At 39.9% G+C, this 21,408-nt stretch overlaps 1 protein-coding gene across 1 annotated transcript in view; it reads right to left on the reverse strand.

Annotated features, from left to right (window-relative positions):
• Positions 1 to 9,979, reverse strand: part of LOC134541948 (prostatic acid phosphatase-like) — a 53,830-nt gene extending 43,851 nt beyond the window's left edge. The window contains exons 1-3 of the mRNA XM_063385704.1: positions 9,839 to 9,979; positions 8,443 to 8,544; positions 6,521 to 6,760 (exon numbers count right to left, since the gene is read on the reverse strand). Of these exons, the coding sequence (XP_063241774.1) occupies positions 6,521 to 6,760; positions 8,443 to 8,544; positions 9,839 to 9,937 (441 nt within the window). The 5' untranslated portion in view covers positions 9,938 to 9,979. The remainder of the gene's footprint in view (positions 1 to 6,520; positions 6,761 to 8,442; positions 8,545 to 9,838) is intronic.
• Positions 9,980 to 21,408: the final 11,429 nt, after the last annotated feature.

The following is a 21,408-nucleotide window of genomic DNA, read 5'->3' on the forward strand; positions in this document are numbered from 1 at the left end:
TTTGCGGACCACTCGTTGGAAAGTATCACAAGGTAGGAATAAGGTGTTTCAGTGTTTTAGGCATGTTTTCTTCCAGAAGAAGTGTTCAGGTAAATCAGAAACTGAGTATGCCTCACTGCCTGCACTATGGTGCGTAAGTAGTGGCAGTAGTGGGAAAGGAGCATATTTAGGACTACCAGCTTGGAAACATGTACCTGCCAAGGATGCCAAAATACCAAAATATTTTTGTCATGGTAAATGATTTGGGAGTTTGTTTTGGAATTTTAATTTCAGATGTTATATTAAAATTTAATAGTATATGTGGTAATTTTGGATACTATTAGTTTTTGGTAAATAAGTTGAATAAGGATTAAAATGAAAGATTTTAAGCAGGGAAATACATATCTTTTAAAGAATTAATTACTTAAAAAAATAATTGTGTTATTATTGTACACTAATAAATCTTTCACTTAGAGCTACCATTTTTCAGAAATGCAGGTCCTAGTTAACGTAGCAAACCTTTTACATAGTGATCATTTACCATGTTATTCAGGAGTTACCATTCTTAAGAATTACAGCTGATGGAAAGGGACATGGTTGATAGTAGGCCAGACCGCTTTAGAGCGCAGTTTAATTTTTTTACTTCAATTAATAATTATAAATGACAGGTCTGTAAGAAAACTTTTCTATGCAAAATTACTAGCTCACTTAATATGAAGTTAATGGTAGTAAGAGGGAGTGGTGACATGGAGTACGTACCACGTACGTGCCATGGGGCCCTTGCTGTTCATAATGAAAGATATCTGGGAAAGCATGATGAGTAGATTAAGATTGTTCGTAGGTGACTGTGATATACAAAACCTTGGGAGGAGTGGCACATCTATAAGATGAAATTAGAGTGTTGGTCAAGGAATAATGGAATGGGGATAAATGTAATCAAAAAATAGATAGATTCACAAGAAATAGAAACATAGACAAGCAAGTATATTACTGGAATATATTGCAGGAGATTCTGTAAGCAATAGATGAGAACAAGTATCTGGGATTAACACTACAGAGAGACCTAGACTGGAAAAAAAAAGATGCAGCGGATGGTGAAGAAGGGAGTAGGTGTCTGGGGTTAACTGCTATGACACTAAAGGAGAGAAATAAAAGTCAATGAAAAGGCATATTCCATGCTGGTGATACCAGATATGGAATACACCACAGGAATTTGGGACCCGTATTTGGCGAGGGACATTTAAGAGTTAGAAAGGTACAATGCAATGTAGCAAGATAAGTGACAAATATGTGGAGGAGAAACGATGACGGAAGAAGGAAGATGCATAGACCATCAGTGATGATGATGGAGCTTATGTGGGACACACTGTAAAGGAGGAGAAAGAAAGAATGGTGACATTGTATAAGGTAATTAAAGGGAGGGGATTTTGGAAAGCTAAGAGATAGGTAAAGGGCAGAGGGATCACATGTAGAAGATCCACAGGTTAGAATGCAATGGATTAGACAAAATCATATTATTGCACACAAATATGAAATTTGGTAGTTAAAGGGCCATTAAATATTCTTAGAATATTTTTGGAGGATAGTCATTACCATAAAACTTGTTATATTGTATGATATTCTTAATACACTTACAAAGATTGGCTTTGTTTACTACAGCAAATGAACATAATGTGTTGACACTTAAACATCTAGCAAGGAAGCTAATTGTAATTTTGAATATATAATAACTTATCGATGGTAACAAACATAAACATATTAGCATTAAATAACACAATGTTGTGAATATTACAAGAACAGCACGCATCACAATGTTTATCAACAACACCAGTTTATATTTTAAAATACACATTTGAGCCTAATTCACGATTAAATAACTGACAACATAACAAAGATTAAATATATTACTCGCGGAAACACATGATACATTTAACCTTTACATAAATTACATCAGTCTATAAAAATAGGAAAATTATTTAAGAAAGTGCTATTTAGACACGTGATTAATTTGAATTCCCGCGGCAATGTGGTCTAGCATGTACGTCAGACGCGATTGACCAATAACAGCAAAATAGCGGGATGAGATGACCTGGTATCTATTGACCTTGTGCTCAACAGTATACTTCAGAGGAAGTACTTTAGCATCTGAGAGTAAGGCCCAGCGCACACGGAGCAACTGTATTGAGATGAAGGTTGCAAACCAGTTGAGGTAGCAACCAGGTTGCAACCAGAACGAAACTTCTGTCCGCACACTGTTGAGACTGATTGTGGATCAGTTGGTGTTAATTCGAGCAGTGCAGTTGGTTTTCCGGTGCTTGCTATGTCAAATTCAGATTTAGATGTGGAGGACATAGTTAATTATTACCAATTGTTATAATTAATAGATAATTATTAGTAGAGCGGTTTGGTAATAATTTATAAGTGTGTCATATTTCACTACTCTAGCCCATCTAGAAGTGCCTGTACATTTTGATAGTTCAATCAGTAATACTTGTGGCTTTATTATAGTAGATACACACAACCATTTCTAGCCTGATAAAATTTGCTCAACTGACATATTTAATTGGCAGGCCACCTCTTGCCATGCCTTCTCTGTTAATTCTTTTCTTGAATATCCTGGAAGTTTATAGTTGTAAAGTACTTTATGTGTTTCCACCTCTCCTACGAATTTTAAATTAAATTCTTGGTCACTTATGTTGTCTTTGAAATAAATAATAAACACCTCGTGGTTTCGTTCGACTGAAGTTTGCAATGCAACTGCGACCGCGGATCCACGGTTGCATACAACTGGTTTGAGACTGGTCTCAAACCAATCGCCTCGTGTGCGGTTCCCCGTCCCCATGCGCTGCCAAGGTCACAAAACAGTTGCGAGCTCAACCGTTTTACAACTGTTGTCTCAAAATAGTTGCTCCGTGTGCGCTGGGCCTAAGAGTACAAGTCTAATTATACTCGATGCCAAGAAAATAAAAAAATTTCGCGAGGAAATTTTTTACTGTTAAATCTTAAATGTTTATTCAGCTCAATAAATATAAGTTTTGATTGTATGAAATATTTGATGTACATCGTTTAAGCAAAAACAAATATACATACATATATTAAATTTAGTATTACAATAGGTGCTTTATAAGGTTCCAGGTTTTTTTTAATAATTATGTATACAACCCATATATATAATATATTGGACTGAGAATTTTAGTTTGGATAGTCAAATAAAAGAAAGCACCGCGTTCGTAGTTCTTTAGAGAATAAGGAAAATATTAAATACTTTTGACGCCATGTTTGTTTCAACGAAACTTTCTCGGTTATAAATAATATGTATTTTTAAAATTGTGTTTTTATGTTGTTATGACGAATTTAATTTAACAAATTATATTCCGGGATAGTTTCACTACCATAAAGTTTAGTTTGGCACACCAATACGCTTACTACATCCCCCGATGTTCGCGAAACATGCATTGGTGCACCTTGCCACTCATGGATTCGCCATCTTGACGACTTCGGCTCGTGGCTGTAGCAGTTTATGAATGCATGCGCACTGGGCTTTCAACCTGTTACATTTCCGTTGTGCAATGCGCACTTATTCCAATGCCTTTCTGGCGCATACTAGAATTTCCCTCTCAATGCGCCCAAAGAAGGCAGAGGCACAGTCGATAATAATTCCGATCTACGGGGAAAAGTCACAGGTTCATTGTTTTGGCATTTAGTTGCGACGCGTTCGGTACTCCTGTGGTTCAACTAGCCCTGAGTAATCTTTGGTACCATCTTGGTAAACAGAATCATAGTTAGGTTTTAAAAATGGGGGAACATTTTCCTGATTTTCCTTCAAATGAATACATACTTTTATTACACTTATCTAGCTCGGCATTACTTTAAAGAATTATACTTTAAATTTTGTATCCGAGTTTCGTATTATAAGTTTATTTGCAACATAAGAACACATGAATTTGCTCGTAACCAAGGTTAGATGTCTACACATCACTGGTGAGTACTGAAAGATTCACACTCATTTATTTTAAAAATATAATTTTGCTTTGGTAAAAACATATAGTATTTCCATAGTAAACAAATCAACATTATTTCTGCAGTACTTTCAAACACTGCCACAGTCACAAAGTACTTATGGTCTTTTCAATGTCATAACAAAGCTGTTTACCAACACACAATCAAAAAATTTGGAACTTACGTTGCCATCACCCGACCTCTGATTAAGGCCCGGGAGGTACCTGACGGGCGCTACAGGCGTCGCGGTGTTGCTGATGTCCGGGGGGCGCCAGGCTAGTGCGATACTAGGCCGTTGATGGTGGGTCGTGGGTACTCTGCCCCCGCGTGCCCGGCCAGGTACGCGGCTTGAAACCTATTCTGAGTTGCGGCGCTCGGCCGTGTTGAGGACGGAAGGGGCAGAATGACGGTAGACGACACAGTTTATACTAAACAGTGTTAAATTAACGTACTTTTCAGTGGTCCACATGGGTACTTTGTACGCCCTACACGTACACTACGCGGTACAAAGTCGCTACACAAACTGCGCTAATGTGCTGTGTGGCATCTACACCGTAATTCATTTACACTTTAAAACAAAACATAACACTGCAACAACACCTGGAATTTACTGCGGCAGTCTCGCGGGAACGTGATTAATGTTTGCTGGAAACGGCCAGCGCTGAGAGTTAACGAGTCTGGGAGGGCTCGACGAGTGTGACCCTAAATTAACTGTAACATTTACGTGATGTTGGAGCCGGCAGGCATATGCGCGGTGAATTAACTAAAAAACACTGTGGCTGGAGTCGGCCAGTACCGTAAGTGGTGTGATCCGCGACGCGGTGCGGAATCACTAGAAAGACGGTCGGGATAGGCCCGGTTCCGCGGAATACACGCCGAGTCGATGTGAGCAGCAGCGAATTAGAAGGTTACGTGATTACATTACTTACAGAAGGAGCGATCGGTGAACACAAAGGTGAAGGCTGCTCACGGACGAACACTTCTTTACCTGGCGTGGAGTGGTTAGAGACTGCCGAACATGGCCGCCTCGCAAGGGGGGGAAGCTTTCACTTCCCTTGTGAGACGGCGCCAAAAACTTATATTATATTAATTGGTTGAATTATAAAAAAAAACACATTCCAGGAGCTTAAATAAAATCTAGCACCTGGTAATTGGGTGCTTAAGGCTTAACAGCTGTTTTGTATTATTTAATGATTTGAAATGTCGCACCAAGTTGGCGACTGTCAATATAGTGACAAATTGTCTCCGTGTAAATTGTTTAGGTTGGATTTCTCCTAACCTGACTTATTCAGGTTCACGGGCACTGTAATTAAGGCCAGTGACCACGGCGACTGGTAATGAGGTTCGTTGCCCACTCCGTGCGTGCGGTGCTCACATGGATTACCTATGACGCACTTGCTTAATGCTTATGATAATTACTATTGTTCTAGTGTCTCATTCATTGATTGTTTTATGAATCTAGTCCCCGGGGTCTCGTGTCCTGAAGTTTATTCGAGTTTATTGAGGTCACGCCCGGGGCGCTCGTTTGACTCATTCCGGCTGGGCTAGGGGTCCGCTCCGAAAACAGGATCTTATACTGGCAGTGTGGAGCACGGGCTTAGAGGCCATGGTCGGTACTACGTCAATGTTGAATGAGTCTTACAATGGGTACTATTTATTTAAGATTTGAGATGATTGATTACGCTGTATGTCATAAGAAACCTTAGTTACAGACAAAATAGAACAATTCTAGTAACCATTTCTGAAAACTGAATGTAGTGCTCTATTACACTCTATATGGTTAAATAAAGATCATCATGTACGTGCTACCAACGATTCCATCTCTACTTCATAAAAATTGGATATGGTGTCATACCTCCGTTAATAGGTAGGTCATACAAGATGGACTGTTTATAACATATTCATTGAGATTCCCTGATGGGACATACATTTCCCTGACTATTTCCTAAAAATTCCTTGACAAATTAAATGCTTTCCTTGTTTATGATAAAGTTCGACATCTTATAAGACAAACATTCAACCGGTAATCTTAATTTCCCTAACCTAACATATATTTCCCTTGCTATGCTTCATTTTTCCATAAATTGAACATTCAATGTTCTCCCGGTTTTCGCTGATGCTGGACACTTTAGATCAACCTATGTCTAACAATTTCATATAAATCCCCTGACATCACTTATATTTCGCTGACTATGCCTTTATTTTTCCAGGAATTCAAAATCCCCTGAAAATTTTACATTATCCCTGTTTTCGTTGATGCTGCCCAGCTTGAATCAACTTTTATCCAACCATTTATTATAAACCCTCTGACCTAAATTAGGTACAATTTCCTATGTTTTATTTTTTCAGTTATTTCCATCTCCCTGACAGTTCAAGGTTTTCGCTTGTTTTTCCTTGGCGATTGACACTTTGTATGAACTCTTGTGTAACCATTTTGTTCAAACCGTCCGAACTAAAAATAATACCATTTTACCTGGCTGTACCCTGCTATTCCCCTGCCAAACCCGGGTTCTCCCTATCCCCGCCGATGCGGGAGACTCACGTGGTCGTGGTCCTGGGTCTCGGTGTGCACCGGGATGGCCTGGAAGGCGACGTGGGGCCAGACGCGCGACTTGTTGGACGGCGGGTACAGCCCCGCCAAGTTGCAGAGGGCGCTCGCCAGCGTGCGGTCCACATCCGTGCTCCTGATGTGGGTGTCGTTGTAGTTGTACGTCAGAGGTAGCAGGTCAGAGTATCTCTGTCTGAGGTACGAGCCCAGCCTGTAGTGCTGCTCCTCACCGATCTGTACAGTCATTCTGAGTTCAATCTCTTAAATAGTGCCATACAATAATATGCAAATACAAAAGAAAATCACAAATTTAAAAAAAAAATTATCAATAGTTTGTGAGATTTAGGTAGAAATATTCTAACTACGGCATCAGCTCCTTAGAAAGTTTAAAAATCAACCACAACCGTTTTTTTTAAATTTTAATATTTTATTATTATACAGAATGTCCGCATCGACCCTCCCTAATATTTTTAAACATTTAGCTTCGTAAGTGGTTGATGTTAACTTAGCTGTGGGAATTTGAAATTACGTCTGAACAGGAAGGTGACTGTATTTTTTTTTCCCTTTTTTGTGGCAGGTGTTGAAACTTTCTACCGATGTTGCGAAAATGCAAACAGTGTGGTACGCAGAATTGTGAATCCATAATAGCTGTTCAAAGACGTTTCCGTACGGTGTATCAGACACGTATCAGGTGTTGCTCGGACGATTAAGACGTGGAAAGCTGTTTTTTTTTTTACTACAGACGGGATCAGTGTCCAAAAGTCATTGTGGTGGCCGATCACGAACATCGGAAGAAAGTTCAACATCGACACCTACGCCTGCTCTTCAAGCAGGACGGAACCACTTCCACACTGGAGTTTGGAAGTCCCAAAACAGATCGAATGTAAAACTCCCAGAAAGATGTATTGGAAGAGGTGGCTCAGTTCCCTGGCCTCCTCTCGATTTCTTCCCGTCGTGTGGAGAACTGATTTCGGCTTCGTGGAAGGACCAGGTGCTCTTGCAACGGTAACCCCACGTGCTGCTGAAAGCAACCCTGTGGGGAGCGGACAATCGGCTCCAGAACCTCAGAGCGACGCGTGGCGCTCACGTTGAAGTGGTCTGAACGCGCAATTATACATGCCCCTACTCGCCTGCCGCGCCACGAATTTAGGGGGGAAGGGGGAATCAAACAATGCAACAGTTGTTGTCAGGGACACGAAGAAAGCATAAAAAAATTAAATAACGAAATTTAATCAAGCAGTTTCGAAATTGTACTTCAAAGGGTAGTTTTATCGAAATCTCATGTAGTCAGTGACCTTTATCGTGTTTCGAAGGTCAAGTGTGTAAAATTTCACCGAGATCGGAGTAAAACCATTGTTTTGTATAACAAACAAACTAACGGAAACTATAAATATATATATGTGTACATAAAAGAAGATATAGAAGATATATATATATATTTTTTAGTTACTGTAGGGGGGTAGCTGTCCACTCCACTGCTTCCCCCATCTCTAGAATGCGCTCTTGGTTGTGCATTCGCACTCACTGTGGGAAGGTTTTCCAAGGACGTAAGAAGTCGAACGCTAGAAAGCCTCTATTGCACTACAAATGGGTACGTACACAATAACTGTCCTAATAATTTCTTCCAGGCTGATTCTTGAAATACATAGATGGAAAGGTCTCAGTGGATTTGGACAAAATCGGATAAAATGCGTAGAAACGAAGAATTTTTTTTTTAAACTGGAAAAATATCTTTATAACTCCCTTAATATAAAAAATTCCATCAGTTTGAACATGTTATACATCCTAATAGTAGTGGCAAAATATTATGTTTCAAATGTTTTATTGATTACTGCAAGAACAAAAAAAAAATTGAAACTCCCTTAGTAAGCACGGTATCAAATCCGTTCGAAATCATTGCAGGAACTTCGCCTCACCTCTGACAGCTGACCGTATCCTCTGGGCCAGTAGCGCGCCACATCGTTGTACGGGTCGTTGGGGTATGAGCGTGTTGGCGAGCGGTCCCCGTGGCGGTACAGCTGGAACAAGAGATATGACACACTTATTTACAGTCGGTCGAGACATGCCATTACATACCTTACAGTTTTAGCCATTGTTTATGATAATTGACAGTTCAAGGTGTTATCAGTATTTATCTGTGAATCTATTGTATAGTATTTTACATTAACTTTAAAAAAAAATCCAAATAGTTTGATCTAAAAATCATATAAATTTGTTTTAACTTGTTCTTCAGATTATAAACATATACATTTATTCCTCGTAAAAAACTTTCATTAAATATAAAATACGGTAGTGAGTTGTTTAATTATTTGTAGGGCTGAACCCGTATATTTTTTATGAATGGGGAATTTGGCGGAGTTAACGTGATTTGGTGGGCTTTCTCGGGGTAGGCCTACTGTTTCTTACGCGTGCAATTTACAACAGATACTCTCTAGAGGAAGAATGCTTTATTCTCAGTTGATTATAATCAAAGGCACTAAAATTAATACATAAAATAGGTTTAAGATATGTATTTGAGAGTATCAACTTGACGTCACACCAGTTCAATAGAAATCATGCATATATGTTTAGTAATAACATTGTCTCTATTTTACATTTATGATACCAAAATTATTAAAGTATAAAGAGCTTGATTTTCTTAACAAGAATTTTTTATCTTTACACAGTATTAATTGTAATAATAAACCTTCACTGCTTCAAATTTCTTAATACAAGTGATTAATTTTAATCGTCAGATAATAAAATCCATTATTTAAATATTAACTGATCCAAACATTATTGGAGTGTTACTCCAAATACACTAGGGACTCATAACGGATAGATAAAAGATTTCTGTGTGAAAACCTGGCGTTGTAATCACGTTTGTCCGATAGAGGGCAGACGGTATGCTTAGTATGAACACTGTATCTGTTTAATACATATGGTACTAATATAACGAGGAAAATTTATTTATTGTATTCTTAGAATTTTTTATCATTTTACATATTTATGGATTTGATATTCCGCCAATGCTTCAATTTTCTTAAAAAGACATTAATCATATTCGATACGAGATAATATAATATATAATACAATAATTTATCTTTAAAGTATTATGGTAGTCACACCTCTTGCCATTAGATTATTTTTCAAGCTCTCACAGTTTTAAGTCTCTAGTGTAATTAGTAACTGTATCTCACTAGGTTATTTATCCCACGATTGCCTGTGTTGATAACATATAACTGTCCAGTATTGGTTTCTAGTGTTTTTTTTATAATTCTGACTCGAAGTTTCCGATGTAATTTCGCAGGAGACAAAAACAATTCTGCTTACCACACTGGAGAATATGATGGTTCCTAAGTTTTCTTCTGAAGCCAGGACTTGGTTCAGGATCAAAACTAGTAATAAATTCGTCAAGTATGTCATTTTCATACAACCGGCGTCTTGAGAAATTGACCCGTGTGATTCTCCAAGGACGCTGACAATGAGCGCGAAAGTCATTTATATACCGGTGCGATAGGATTATCATAAAGTTAGTTTGAACGTACCTCGATAGCATGAACAATCTGCGTGACAACAATAATGGAACTCTTCAAGATTGCAAACAATATCAATCCGACACACGTTGACGTGGAAGATATCCGATTAGACTGCTCCAAAAATCACAATTGATATCTAGATAATTCTTTTCGTTTTAATGATAAAAGCGAGAATCAAAGTTTCAGTTTGTATTAAGGAATCCTCAAGTTCAAATAATGTGTTATTAATTATGTGTTCACTTCTGAGACCATGGGCATTAATGCAAGTATTATATTAATATGTTTTGAACATGCCGCTATAATACAGAATTGTATAATATAATTACAAACTAAACATTCAATAAATGGTAAGCAGATGTCAAGGTATTCAGACTAAAAATATTTTTGCCTAATATCAATTCGAGTAAGTTTATCAAGCATAAAGCAAAACAAATGTTTAAATTTTTGATTATTTCAGTAGTGTATAGTTATTTTATTATTTTATGCGGATGATACTCGCCCAAACTGAGCAACATGCAACTGATGTAGTTACTTATTTATCGAGGGAAAGGACAGACGTCTATTCGCTACGGCATGACACGCACGAATCCATGATAATGTCCGTCCTCAAGATTCAGTGCAATTTCACTGCACATGGAATTAAAATTGAGACACGCATAATCAATGAACTAGAGACAGGAAATTTTCGCGGATTCATTTCGCGATATACTAGAATCCAAACACGTGTATATTTATATTGCTGCTTTGGTTTGCTCGCAGTATATCTGAAGGACTATGAGCCGATGAAAAACCCTCCAACCTAAAAAGTATCGAATCGCAAGCATCCCAGTAGGCAAGGTCTCACAAGTCACTATCCAATGAAAAGGTGTCGTTTGCCCGAGTATGTAGATGATTGTGGAGTTCATCCTAGAGTTCACTGGAAATGCGTATTCTTCCAGTCAATATCTATGAGTCTAAATTCAACCGACGAATTTCGGCTACAGGTTAATCACTAGAAAATAAGTTGAAAACCTCTATACAACTTATGGTCTCAATGCTTACCAAAGCTGATGTAAGCTTTTGAAGTTGGGGTTGAAAATTTTTTTTTTAAATAATAGTGAAAGTACTTTAGATGGAACACTTAGCGTCTATATTATGTTTAATTGTTTGAAGTTATTCAACTCCTGCCAATTTGTAACCTCAGAAAAAAAATCCATTGAATTAATTGGGGGCAGTGACAGTTTACAAAAATAAGTGGAAAATTAAGGTGTTACTCCTAATTACTTCCAAGAAATAATAATATCACAGCGGAAAAATTTGCTGTGGTTATAGAACTTCATTCAATTAAACATAATCCAAAAACTCAGTTTCCCATATGAAGTACTTTATATTTTCAACAAAAGTTTGTCCGGTTCCAACTTCAGACACGTTCACCAGACTTGGGAAGTAATTTAGACCATAACTCGTACAGATTTTTTCAAATTTATTCTGTCGTGATGAACCTGTGGCCGAAGCTAGTCGGTTGAATTCAGACTCACTCTTTATAGCGTATTCACACGCATGCGCGCGCTTCTGTCCAAGCTCGTGCCAAACGCGCGTTGTCGGATTTGCGGGCGTGAGCTGCGTGCTGCTGAGACACGTGGTCGGCCTCGTGCTGTATGTTCGATCGCGCACATGTGGAGTGGACGCACGTAGGCCAAAATGGAGAAGGATCATTTAGATACTGATCTATTTATTTATGAAATACAAAAAAAAATACTAGCCATTTGGGAAATGGAGATTCCCGATTACAGAAATAGGGTACTGAAGAAATGAAATTGGGAGGAAATGATGGAAGTGTTTTGTGATTTTAAACATAATTTGGAGAAATCATTTAACTACACATTTTCCAGATATTTATTGTTCCATACTTAGTATGTCAAATACTTTTTTTGTTAATATTTGCGATAAACCAGTGGATCAGCTCCGACTTCAAAGCCGTATACCAGCCTTGGAAAGCACTTTAGACCATAAGTTGTAGTGTAATTTTAACTCTTCCTGCATCCGAAGTTTTTAGTCGAATCAAGAGATATTCTTTATATTAACTACAATACTAATGTAGGTGACGTCCATATTATTTTTTACATTCTGTTTATTCAAATTTCTGCTTCGCTATACTTAATATGTGTTGCGTTTACGGTTTCTGTTCCTTGCAGTAACACAGGCGCTATTGTGGTGCTGTAAACCTTGGGCTTTGTCTTGTTTTACAGTGTCCATGATTTCATTATCTGTTTTACGCTTCGTGCTATGTTATTTGGACCCTTTGATAATCCGGAGACTAGACAGTTCATATCTAATCGCAAGGCATATCACGTGCTTAAAGATTATGTAAGTATTATTTAAGCATTTTTACAATTTAGCGAACTATATTGTTATAGTATTTTAACACAGTGGTCTATTACATTGTTAAAAATCACAGTAAAAGTACGGAATTTTCAACGAAGAATTAACTTGAGCTCGTCATATATTTCAGAAAACAAGAACTTCGTAAAACTGCGCCTATTTCCGACTTTCAAGTTTAACATATCGTTGTAAACAAAGTAAACACAGGGCGAGGAATGAAATAATAGGCTTTTCCCGTATATTCGACAATATTCTGAATGCTTTGTTTTTATAATAAGTTTATTATTAGTGATTTATTATTAGTAATATAAGTTATCACAGTACCTAAATTTTCGGAGAAAAAGCCGTAATTTTTTTAATATCTCTGGATAATTTGTAACAAACATTCCTTTTTTTAAATTTAAGGTGAGTAATTTTAACAGTGTAGTTAGTATTAAAACTTTCTTTATTTTCTCGCATGCTTTTTCGCTTCCTTACGGATTATGAATGTAACATGTCGAAGAAAATGCATGTCTAAGCCAGTTTAGCACAATAGGTTTAAAAGTCTTTAGCCGGAACTACAATACCTGTAGCATTCGTCCGACATCCGTTCGTCCGTTACACTTTAGTCCAAAAGCGCCACGCAGCTAGCCTAGCGATTTACAAGACGTCATCCGTCAGCCAAAATATTTTCCAACATCAGTACAGCCAGCAAGCACGTCTTAAAAACGTACCTATCAGGAAAAAAAAAAAAGAGTGAATTTTAATGTGTTTGGTATAAGACTGTGTCTACTTTAAAATTGTAATAACTCAAAAATAGAATATCCCCACTATCGCAATCTGTAAAGTTCGATGCAGTTTCACCCATACCACTAGTATTTATCTCGAAGATGTTTGCAATGATAACTCGGTTTCCCGTGGATAATGTTTTAGCAAATATTCGGGAACAATTCCAAGTCTTATTTGAATTTTTAGACGCGATTTTTAACAACCCCAATGTTACAATATATATATATATATATATATATATATATATATATATATTAATATATATATATATATATATATTAATATATATATATATATATATTAATATATATATATGTACACACCAGCATACTTGAACAAACAAAAACAATCTCCACAAGCTTGTACTAAATAACAACTGACTGTCTCAACCAACATGTGCATAATCCATCCTCTCGTCAAAAGTATGATCTTGCCTAACTTTTGAAGAACAGATGAATGGAAATTTTTGTGCTATTAGATTGATCGTAAGTCACGTGATTGAAGGACGGATGATGGATAGATGAAGGTCACGGGCTAATGTAGTAATGATTTAAGCTCACATTAATTTCTCTCTATTGCATCCATTACTAGAAGTTAAAAACTGAATACAATAAAAAAAGTAATATACCTATGTATGAGGAATATTTATCAACTTCTTACATATTGATATATACTCCGATTTATGAAAATTATATATTTTAAGCAGAAATTCAATTGTTTTTGTGAAACTTTTATGGTGTTTAATTTTTTATGCGCAATTGCCATTAGAAACTATGTAGTTCAATATAGAATCTTGGCAATCTTCACTTTGTATAAAAATAAAATGGTATAATTATACAAGATTTTGTTGGTCTAATGTTTATGTTAAGTTAAAAAACGCTTCACTCGTAAGGATTCTTGATAACAAGATAATAGTTATAATTAATTTCGTTATATAGTGGAGTTTAAAAACACAAATTCTGTACGCTAGCATACTTTTCTGAGAGTCACTCATTGGAAAAATCATGGTGTCGATATCTAAAATGGCATGCATGCAAATTCATTTGCTTCCCACCAAATTACGAAATCCTCAAAACTTATTTATTTTCTGAGTACAATACTAAAGATTTTAATGACTCATGTACACAGCAGTACCTGATACAAGCCTTACTATCTTTATCTTGCAGACGTTCTGAGATATCCTTGCTTTTGTGGTCTGTTATTGGCCTCTGGACCTGTCTGATGCAACATTCCATGCGCTTTTATCTGACCCTAGTCTTCTATATCCCCGTAATCAACCTAGCCTACTAAAGTTTACATTTTATATTTCCCATTAGAAATTTGTTGCCAAGATACTACAGATTGAATTCAGAGAAAGATGCTAAGCAGTAAAATTAAATCTTTTATTTGGGTGGAACACAAATGTTATCATGGCTATGCCCTACTCTACCAGTAGTTTTGATTTAAGTTTACTTTCAAAAAGTCTTGTATATATTTTATTGCATTTAGCTAGTATGTAACAATGTAGTACCCTAATTCAAAACAATTAGACTGAATTGCAATGAACGACATAAGGTGGTTGTATCTCTAAAATATTTTACGCTATTTTTGGAAATATCGATATCATTAGTTAAGGAAATGGTAAAAAAAATAGTTTTCACCACCACAAATGCCTTCTGTGCTACTCACTACACAGCTATTGCACCAATGATACATTTACAGATCGTTTAAAATTTTTTGAGTTTAAATTTAATGGGAGGCAGGGAAAGCCAAAGTAGCCGGGAGGCTATTGATTATTCGGGAGGGGCAGGTAGGCCATGCTAGAATAAATAATAGGTCTACTGTTGCACACTATAAATTTGTGCCATCGAGTGCGCTCAGAAATTTACATGCGTCTACAGTGCACAACAGCCTACTCGAGAAAGAGGCAGACTGGAACTGTCTCTTCTTTCCTCCTCGCCAGCCTGCTAGCCAGCGCGGAGGAGGGGTGATAATTCCCTTGACATCCGGGTTAACGGGACTCCTGAAGGGTGCGCGCTGCCTTCTGGTCCAGGGGTGTACAAACACCGACGGGACAGCCGGTGCCGATAGCCGCATGGTTGGCGTAGCGCGGGAGATGTTTTCGCGATGTACCACCACAATACCCCCATGCCAGTGACTTGCGCACAAGTCACATGAAACCACCTTGGAGGCGGTTGGGAAAGCAGACTTGGCGGCCGGATCGACGTGTTGCAGTTTGGGGAGGCACGATGTTGACATCCAGATGATTCGTTGGAGCGGCCATCCCAGCAGCAGAACGTGGTATGTCGTGGTCCTCTGGAACGATGTCATGGATGGTGTATGCAGGTTTGAGGCGATCGATGGAAACAGTAGCCTGCCTACCATGCATTTGGATAGTCGCAGTTTTTCCTGAGCGACTAACAACAGGGAAAGGCCCCTTATACGGAGGTTGCAAGCACCCTTTTGGACCATCGCGGCGAACAAAGACCTCAGAGGATGTGGAAAGATCCTTGAAAACGAATGTTCTCGGCTTATTGTGTCTTGTGCCAACAACTGGTCGGAATTCACGAAAGTGCTGCCGAAGCTCTTGGACAAGGCCCGGGGCCTCCATTTGTCCTGAACCAGGATGGGCGACAAGAAACTATACAGGTAGGCATAGTGGTTGGCCATATACCAAATCTGCTGCAGAAACACAGAGATCCTCGCGCCATGCTGCTCTGATGCCTAAGAGTATGGTGGGTAAGATGTCCACCCAGTTCTTTGTCTTATGGCAACGTATGGCGGCCTTAAGCTGACTGTGCATTCGCTCCACCATGCCATTAGAGGCAGGATGAAATGCAGTAGTCTGAAAGCGAGTCATTCCCATCAGGTTACTGAGGTCCCTGAAAAGGCAGGACTCGAACTGGCGCCCTTGGTTGGTAGTGATTTGTAGGGGAGTTCCAAAGCGTACAACCCAGTTGGCATAAAATGCTCGAGCTATGGTGTTAGCCTCAATGTTCTCTACTGGAACTACCTCTGGCCAGAGGGTGAAGCGGTCTATGATAGTCATACAATAACAGTAGCCTTGTGAGACAGGCAAGGGTCCCACAATGTCGATGTGGACATGGTCAAAGCGGGAGGATGGTTGAATGAAGGAGCCAACAGGGGAAGAAACATGGCGAGAAATTTTTGAGCACTGGCAGCGTAGACAGGTACGGGCCCATCTTCGACAGTCCGATTTGACAGAGGGCCATACAAATCTTTGGGTGACCAACCGTACAGATGCATTGAAGCCTGGGTGAGTCAGCTTGTGTACCAAGTTGAATGCATCCTGGCGAAATGGGGCTGTGACGAAGGGTCGTGCTGTTGGTGTGGAGACATCGCAGTAGATCTCTGTTGGGGAATATGGCAAGCATATCTTCTGCAGCTGCAGGCCAGAATCTAGTTGTAGAAACCTTTGTAGCTCTTCATCCTCAGCCTGTGAGGCCGCAAGGGCTTGGTTATATAGGGTTGCAGCGACAGCATCCACTCTAGACAGGGCATCTGCCACGATGTTTTGGGACCCCGTGATATGCCTAATGTCTGTGGTGAACTGACTAATAAAATCAAGATGTCGGGATCTCCGAGGTGAGCACTTTTCGGGGTTTTGCTGGAAGGCATAAACGAGAGGCTTGTGGTTGGTAAAAACAGAGAAATGTCTGCCTTCCACCATATGGAAAAATTGATGTATCCCTAAATAAATGGCTAGTAGCTCCCGATCATAGGCCCCATATTTTTGCTGAGCAGGGTTGAATTTCTTGGAGAAGAATGCTAATGGCTGCCAGGATCCTTGCACAAGCTGTTGGAGAACTGCTCCCATTGCAAAATCTGAAGCATCTGTCATTATTGCTAAGGGTGCGGACGAAATTGGATGGGCGAGCAGGTTGGCTTCAGCAAGGCTAGTTTTGCACTTCTCAAAGGCACTATCACTGTCAGGTGTCCATGTTAACAGGGCTTTGCCTTTCCCATCACCCTTTAGAAGTTCGTGAAGGGGAGCCTGCAACTGGGCAGCCTTGGGAATGAAGCACCGGTAGAAGTTTAGCATTCCTGTAAACTGGCGTAGCTGCTTCGCCGTAACTGGTTTTTTGTAGTGGAGTATAGCATCAACCTTCTCTGGAATGGGTGTGGTCCCATATGCTGATATATTATGTCCTAAGAATGTCACTTGTGGTTTGCCAAATATGCACTTGGATGAGTTAATAAGTAGCCCATACTGAGCAAGGCATCGGAAGAGTTCCTCGAGGTGCTGTCTATGTTCTACCTCATTGATGGAAGCTACCAAGATTTCATCAAGGTAAGACACACAAAATTCAAGTCCTCTGAGAACTTCGTCTATGAACCTCTGAAACGTCTGAGTAGCATTACGAAGGCCGAAAGACATGAATGGGAATTCATAAAGTCCAAAGGGAGTTGAAATGGCAGTTTTTGGAATATCAGCTGGTGCAACTGGGATTTGGCTGTAGGCCCTCACAAGGTCAATAGTTGAGATGAATTGTTTTTCCGCAAAGAGTGTGAGAGAAGTCTTGTATGTGGGGAATTGGATATCTGTTTGGAATTGTGCATGCATTGAGCAACCGATAGTCCCCACATGGCCTCCATTCCTCCCCTTTTTTGGGTACCATGTGCAAAGGTGAAGACCAGGAGCTGTTAGCAGGGCCAGCAGTGCCAAGTTTGAGCATTGATTCAAACTCCCTCTTTGCAATCGTGAGTTTGTCCGGTGCCAAACGACGTGGTTTGCTGAACACAGGCTGCCCAGCTGTAGTGCAGATATGGTGTACTGCAGAATGTTGGACAAGATGTGGGGTACCAGATGGGTGGGTAAGACATACATACTTTTGGAGGAGTTCGAGGTAGTGAGATGATTGAGGCAGAGTCCTGACACTACTGATGTCACTTGTAGCCTTGTGGCAGACAGAGGCAAGAGATGTGGTACTGTCTACTAGGCACTGATTCCGAATGTCTACCAACAGGCCATAATGGTGGAGGAAATCAGCTCCGATGATTGGTTTGGTAACATCGGCCACTACAAAACGCCAGATAAAATCACGCCTGAGTCCTAAGTTTAAAGTTAGGGTAAGGAAGCCATAAGTCTAAATATTTGAGCCATTGGCTGCGAAAAGAACATAATAAGACTTGGGCCGCCTTCCAGGCAGTCTAGCGCAAGGAAACACACACATGTCAGCACCCGTGTCAACCAAAAACTGTACCTTTGTGCCCTTGTCCGAGATGAAAAGGCGGCTGCCTGAAGTCGGGGTTGGATCACTGGCCACCATCAGTGAGTCCCCAGCATTTTTCCCGAGCTGTATTCGCAGGACTGAACACACTTTCGCGCCCCATCGCCAAAGCAACAATGGTACCAGCAGATCCCCTGCAAACTCCTGCTGCGGGAGCATTGCTGGTGTTATGTAGATCGGGAGCGGTCTCGGCGACTGTCGTGCTGGCCAAGACGAGTAGGGGATACTACAGCTGCAATCTCTTGTCGCAGTGTTGTGGCCATCTCTCCTATTTTGGCAGTCATGAGGATTGACATTTTCTCGAACATGGATTCCAATGAGGCTGCTTCTGCCATCTGTGGTCTCGGATTTGTATCCGCGATGGCGTCTGCAGGCTCGGCTAATGAGTCCAACGAAGAATTTGTCTGTGTCGCCAAGATCGCTTGCGTTGGTGGTGGTAAACGACCCAGCCACAATTACTTGAGAAGGTCATCTGGAACGACTGTTCCTGCCAAACTGCGGAGGTGCCGTAGAAACTGCGAAGGCCTTCGGTCACCGACTTCCTCGTGTTCCAGTAGTTGTTTCGTCTTCCGTTTCTGCAGGGGTGCCCACAAGGGGGGGTAACGACGCAGACTGCGTCATTAAAATTTCAGGTGGGAGGGGTGGTTAAAAGACGAGAAAAAAATATATATATTATTTACATAATTATAGCTTCTAATGTGAAAATATGTTTCTGGTGCTTTGATAATTGAAAGGGATCTTGTAAATCAAATTGACAACCCCGCACTTTCCTCAACAAAAGCAGTTTGGCATCTGTCGGTTCAGGATGGAAATATTACCTGATATGACCAAACATTATTAGAATATCAGTTTAAATTAATGCAAAATGTGATAAAATATAATACTAAAAAAGTATAATATTATAAAATAATTGAGTAAATCATTGAGAAAATGGCATAAAAAATTTCGGGGAGGGAGGAGGGTGCGCATCATTAGGTTAGGGGGGGGGTGAGTCATAGTGTTTGGGGGGGGGGCACCTCTGGTTTCTGTGAAGCACTTAACCTCTTTATAAATTCTGATTTGAGTCGGTCATACTCGTCCTCAGTCGGGGGATGGACAAGTATATCGCGCACTTCGGTCGCGTATATACAGTCCAAATTACCTGCCACATAGTTGAACTTGGTTTCGTCGGATTTGACATCTACTAGGGCAAACTGGTTTTCCACTTGAACGAACCACATTTCCGGGTCCGGAGCCCAGAAGGGTGGAATGCGTACCGCAACACGCTCGATGGAGACGGTTGATGATGGGGGTTCAGCCATAACTGCGGAAGTGTTATAGAGTGATACTGACACACTAAAAAAAACGAGGTGCAATTATGTGCTGGAGCACGATGCAACTGCCTGGACTGTGTTGCCGAACATCAACATAACTTCTACTTGCGTGTCACAACGAGTCTCGGAAGTCCGAAGTATGTTCTAGATGAGTCACAGAACTCGTTCATTTCCTCTACTTCCGCGGCAGTGTGGATGACGAGCGGCACGGGTGATGTGCGACGCGGATAACGTGCGGCGCGGATTACAAAGCCCTTTCTTTGCCCCCCTTTGCCCCCACTTCAAGGTTTCATAGGGGGGTTAAAATACCCTTGCCCCCCCTTGTTGTTGCGCCCCTGGCAGGTAGGCCTTGCTATAATAAACAATAGGTCTACTGTTGCACACTATTTATTTGTGCCGTCGAGTGCGCTAAGAAATTTACACGCGTCTACAGTGCACAACAGCCTACTCGAGAAAGAGGCAGACTGGAACTGTCTCTTCTTTCCTCCTCGCCAGCCTGCTAGCCAGCACGGAGGAGGGGTGATAATTCCCTTGGCATCCGCGCGGTACTCCTGGAGGGTGCGCGCTGCCTTCTGGCCAGGGGTGTACAAACACCGATGGGACAGCCGGTGCCGATAGCCGCATGGTTGGCATAGCGCGGTAGATGTTTCCGCGATGTAAAGCCACAGCCAAAATAATTTTTTTTTGTCTATGCATCTTAAATGGAACAGAAATATTGATGTAATGTTATAATATTTGTACATTTGTACATTTACATGAAATCTACTGTATCACTACACAATAGTGTTCTCAGTAATACGGGGTTCGAATTCTTACTCGGGAATTTATGCGTTATATTGCCCCATTATCTCCAATAGGAAAAGTTATTTTGTAAACGTTTCTTGACTAGCTTTCCAGTAATAACTCCGCACACAAAAGTAAAACAAAAAAAAATTGGTTATCTGTGAAGTCTGTTTACGGACAATAGTTTAACGTGACAACGTCATAACAAAACATTGATGAAATGATTGCATACTTTTATGAATAAAATTAAATCATTTTTAATTTAATAATAAAAGAATAAATACTTGATATTATACTAGTAATCAGATTTTTAAAATGCAAGAATAATTAACCTTTATTGCCGAAATTGTTGTTGTAATAAGCAATGAAAACCACATTAACTTTTCACTTCACTTTGTAAACAGTCGACGAAACAGTTCACGTGTAGATGACTTGTAATTAATTTTAAAAACTGGCGTTTAGCTATAAAGTTTAAATATAATTGTGAACAAGTATTCATATAAATAAATTGTAATCAAATATCTATCATAGTAGTATACGAATGTATGTTCTGGCACTGGCTTCTGGCTGTGGATGGTGCGGATTGTGATTGTCGGTCCGCCATCTTGGATTGTGATGTCACGGCGGCCATCTTGGATGAGCGTAACGGGACACAGCGTAACGTAACACTTTTTCGTGCGTGCAGCCGACGTAACGGGACAGCGTAACGGGACAAGTAGATCACGGCGGCCATCTTGGATCCGCCATCTTGGATCCGTCATTTTGGATGACGTCATTTTGTTTTCTAGAAAATTCCGGCATTGTGTTGTCCGCCATATTGGATGATGACGTCACCGTTGCAATTTCCGTTACGGCCGCCATCTTTAACTTTTTTATTTATTATCCGATTTTAATGAAATTTTTTTTAA

Source organism: Bacillus rossius (genome assembly GCF_032445375.1).
Source record: "Bacillus rossius redtenbacheri isolate Brsri chromosome 4 unlocalized genomic scaffold, Brsri_v3 Brsri_v3_scf4_2, whole genome shotgun sequence".
In the NCBI taxonomy this organism is placed as follows: domain Eukaryota; kingdom Metazoa; phylum Arthropoda; class Insecta; order Phasmatodea; family Bacillidae; genus Bacillus; species Bacillus rossius.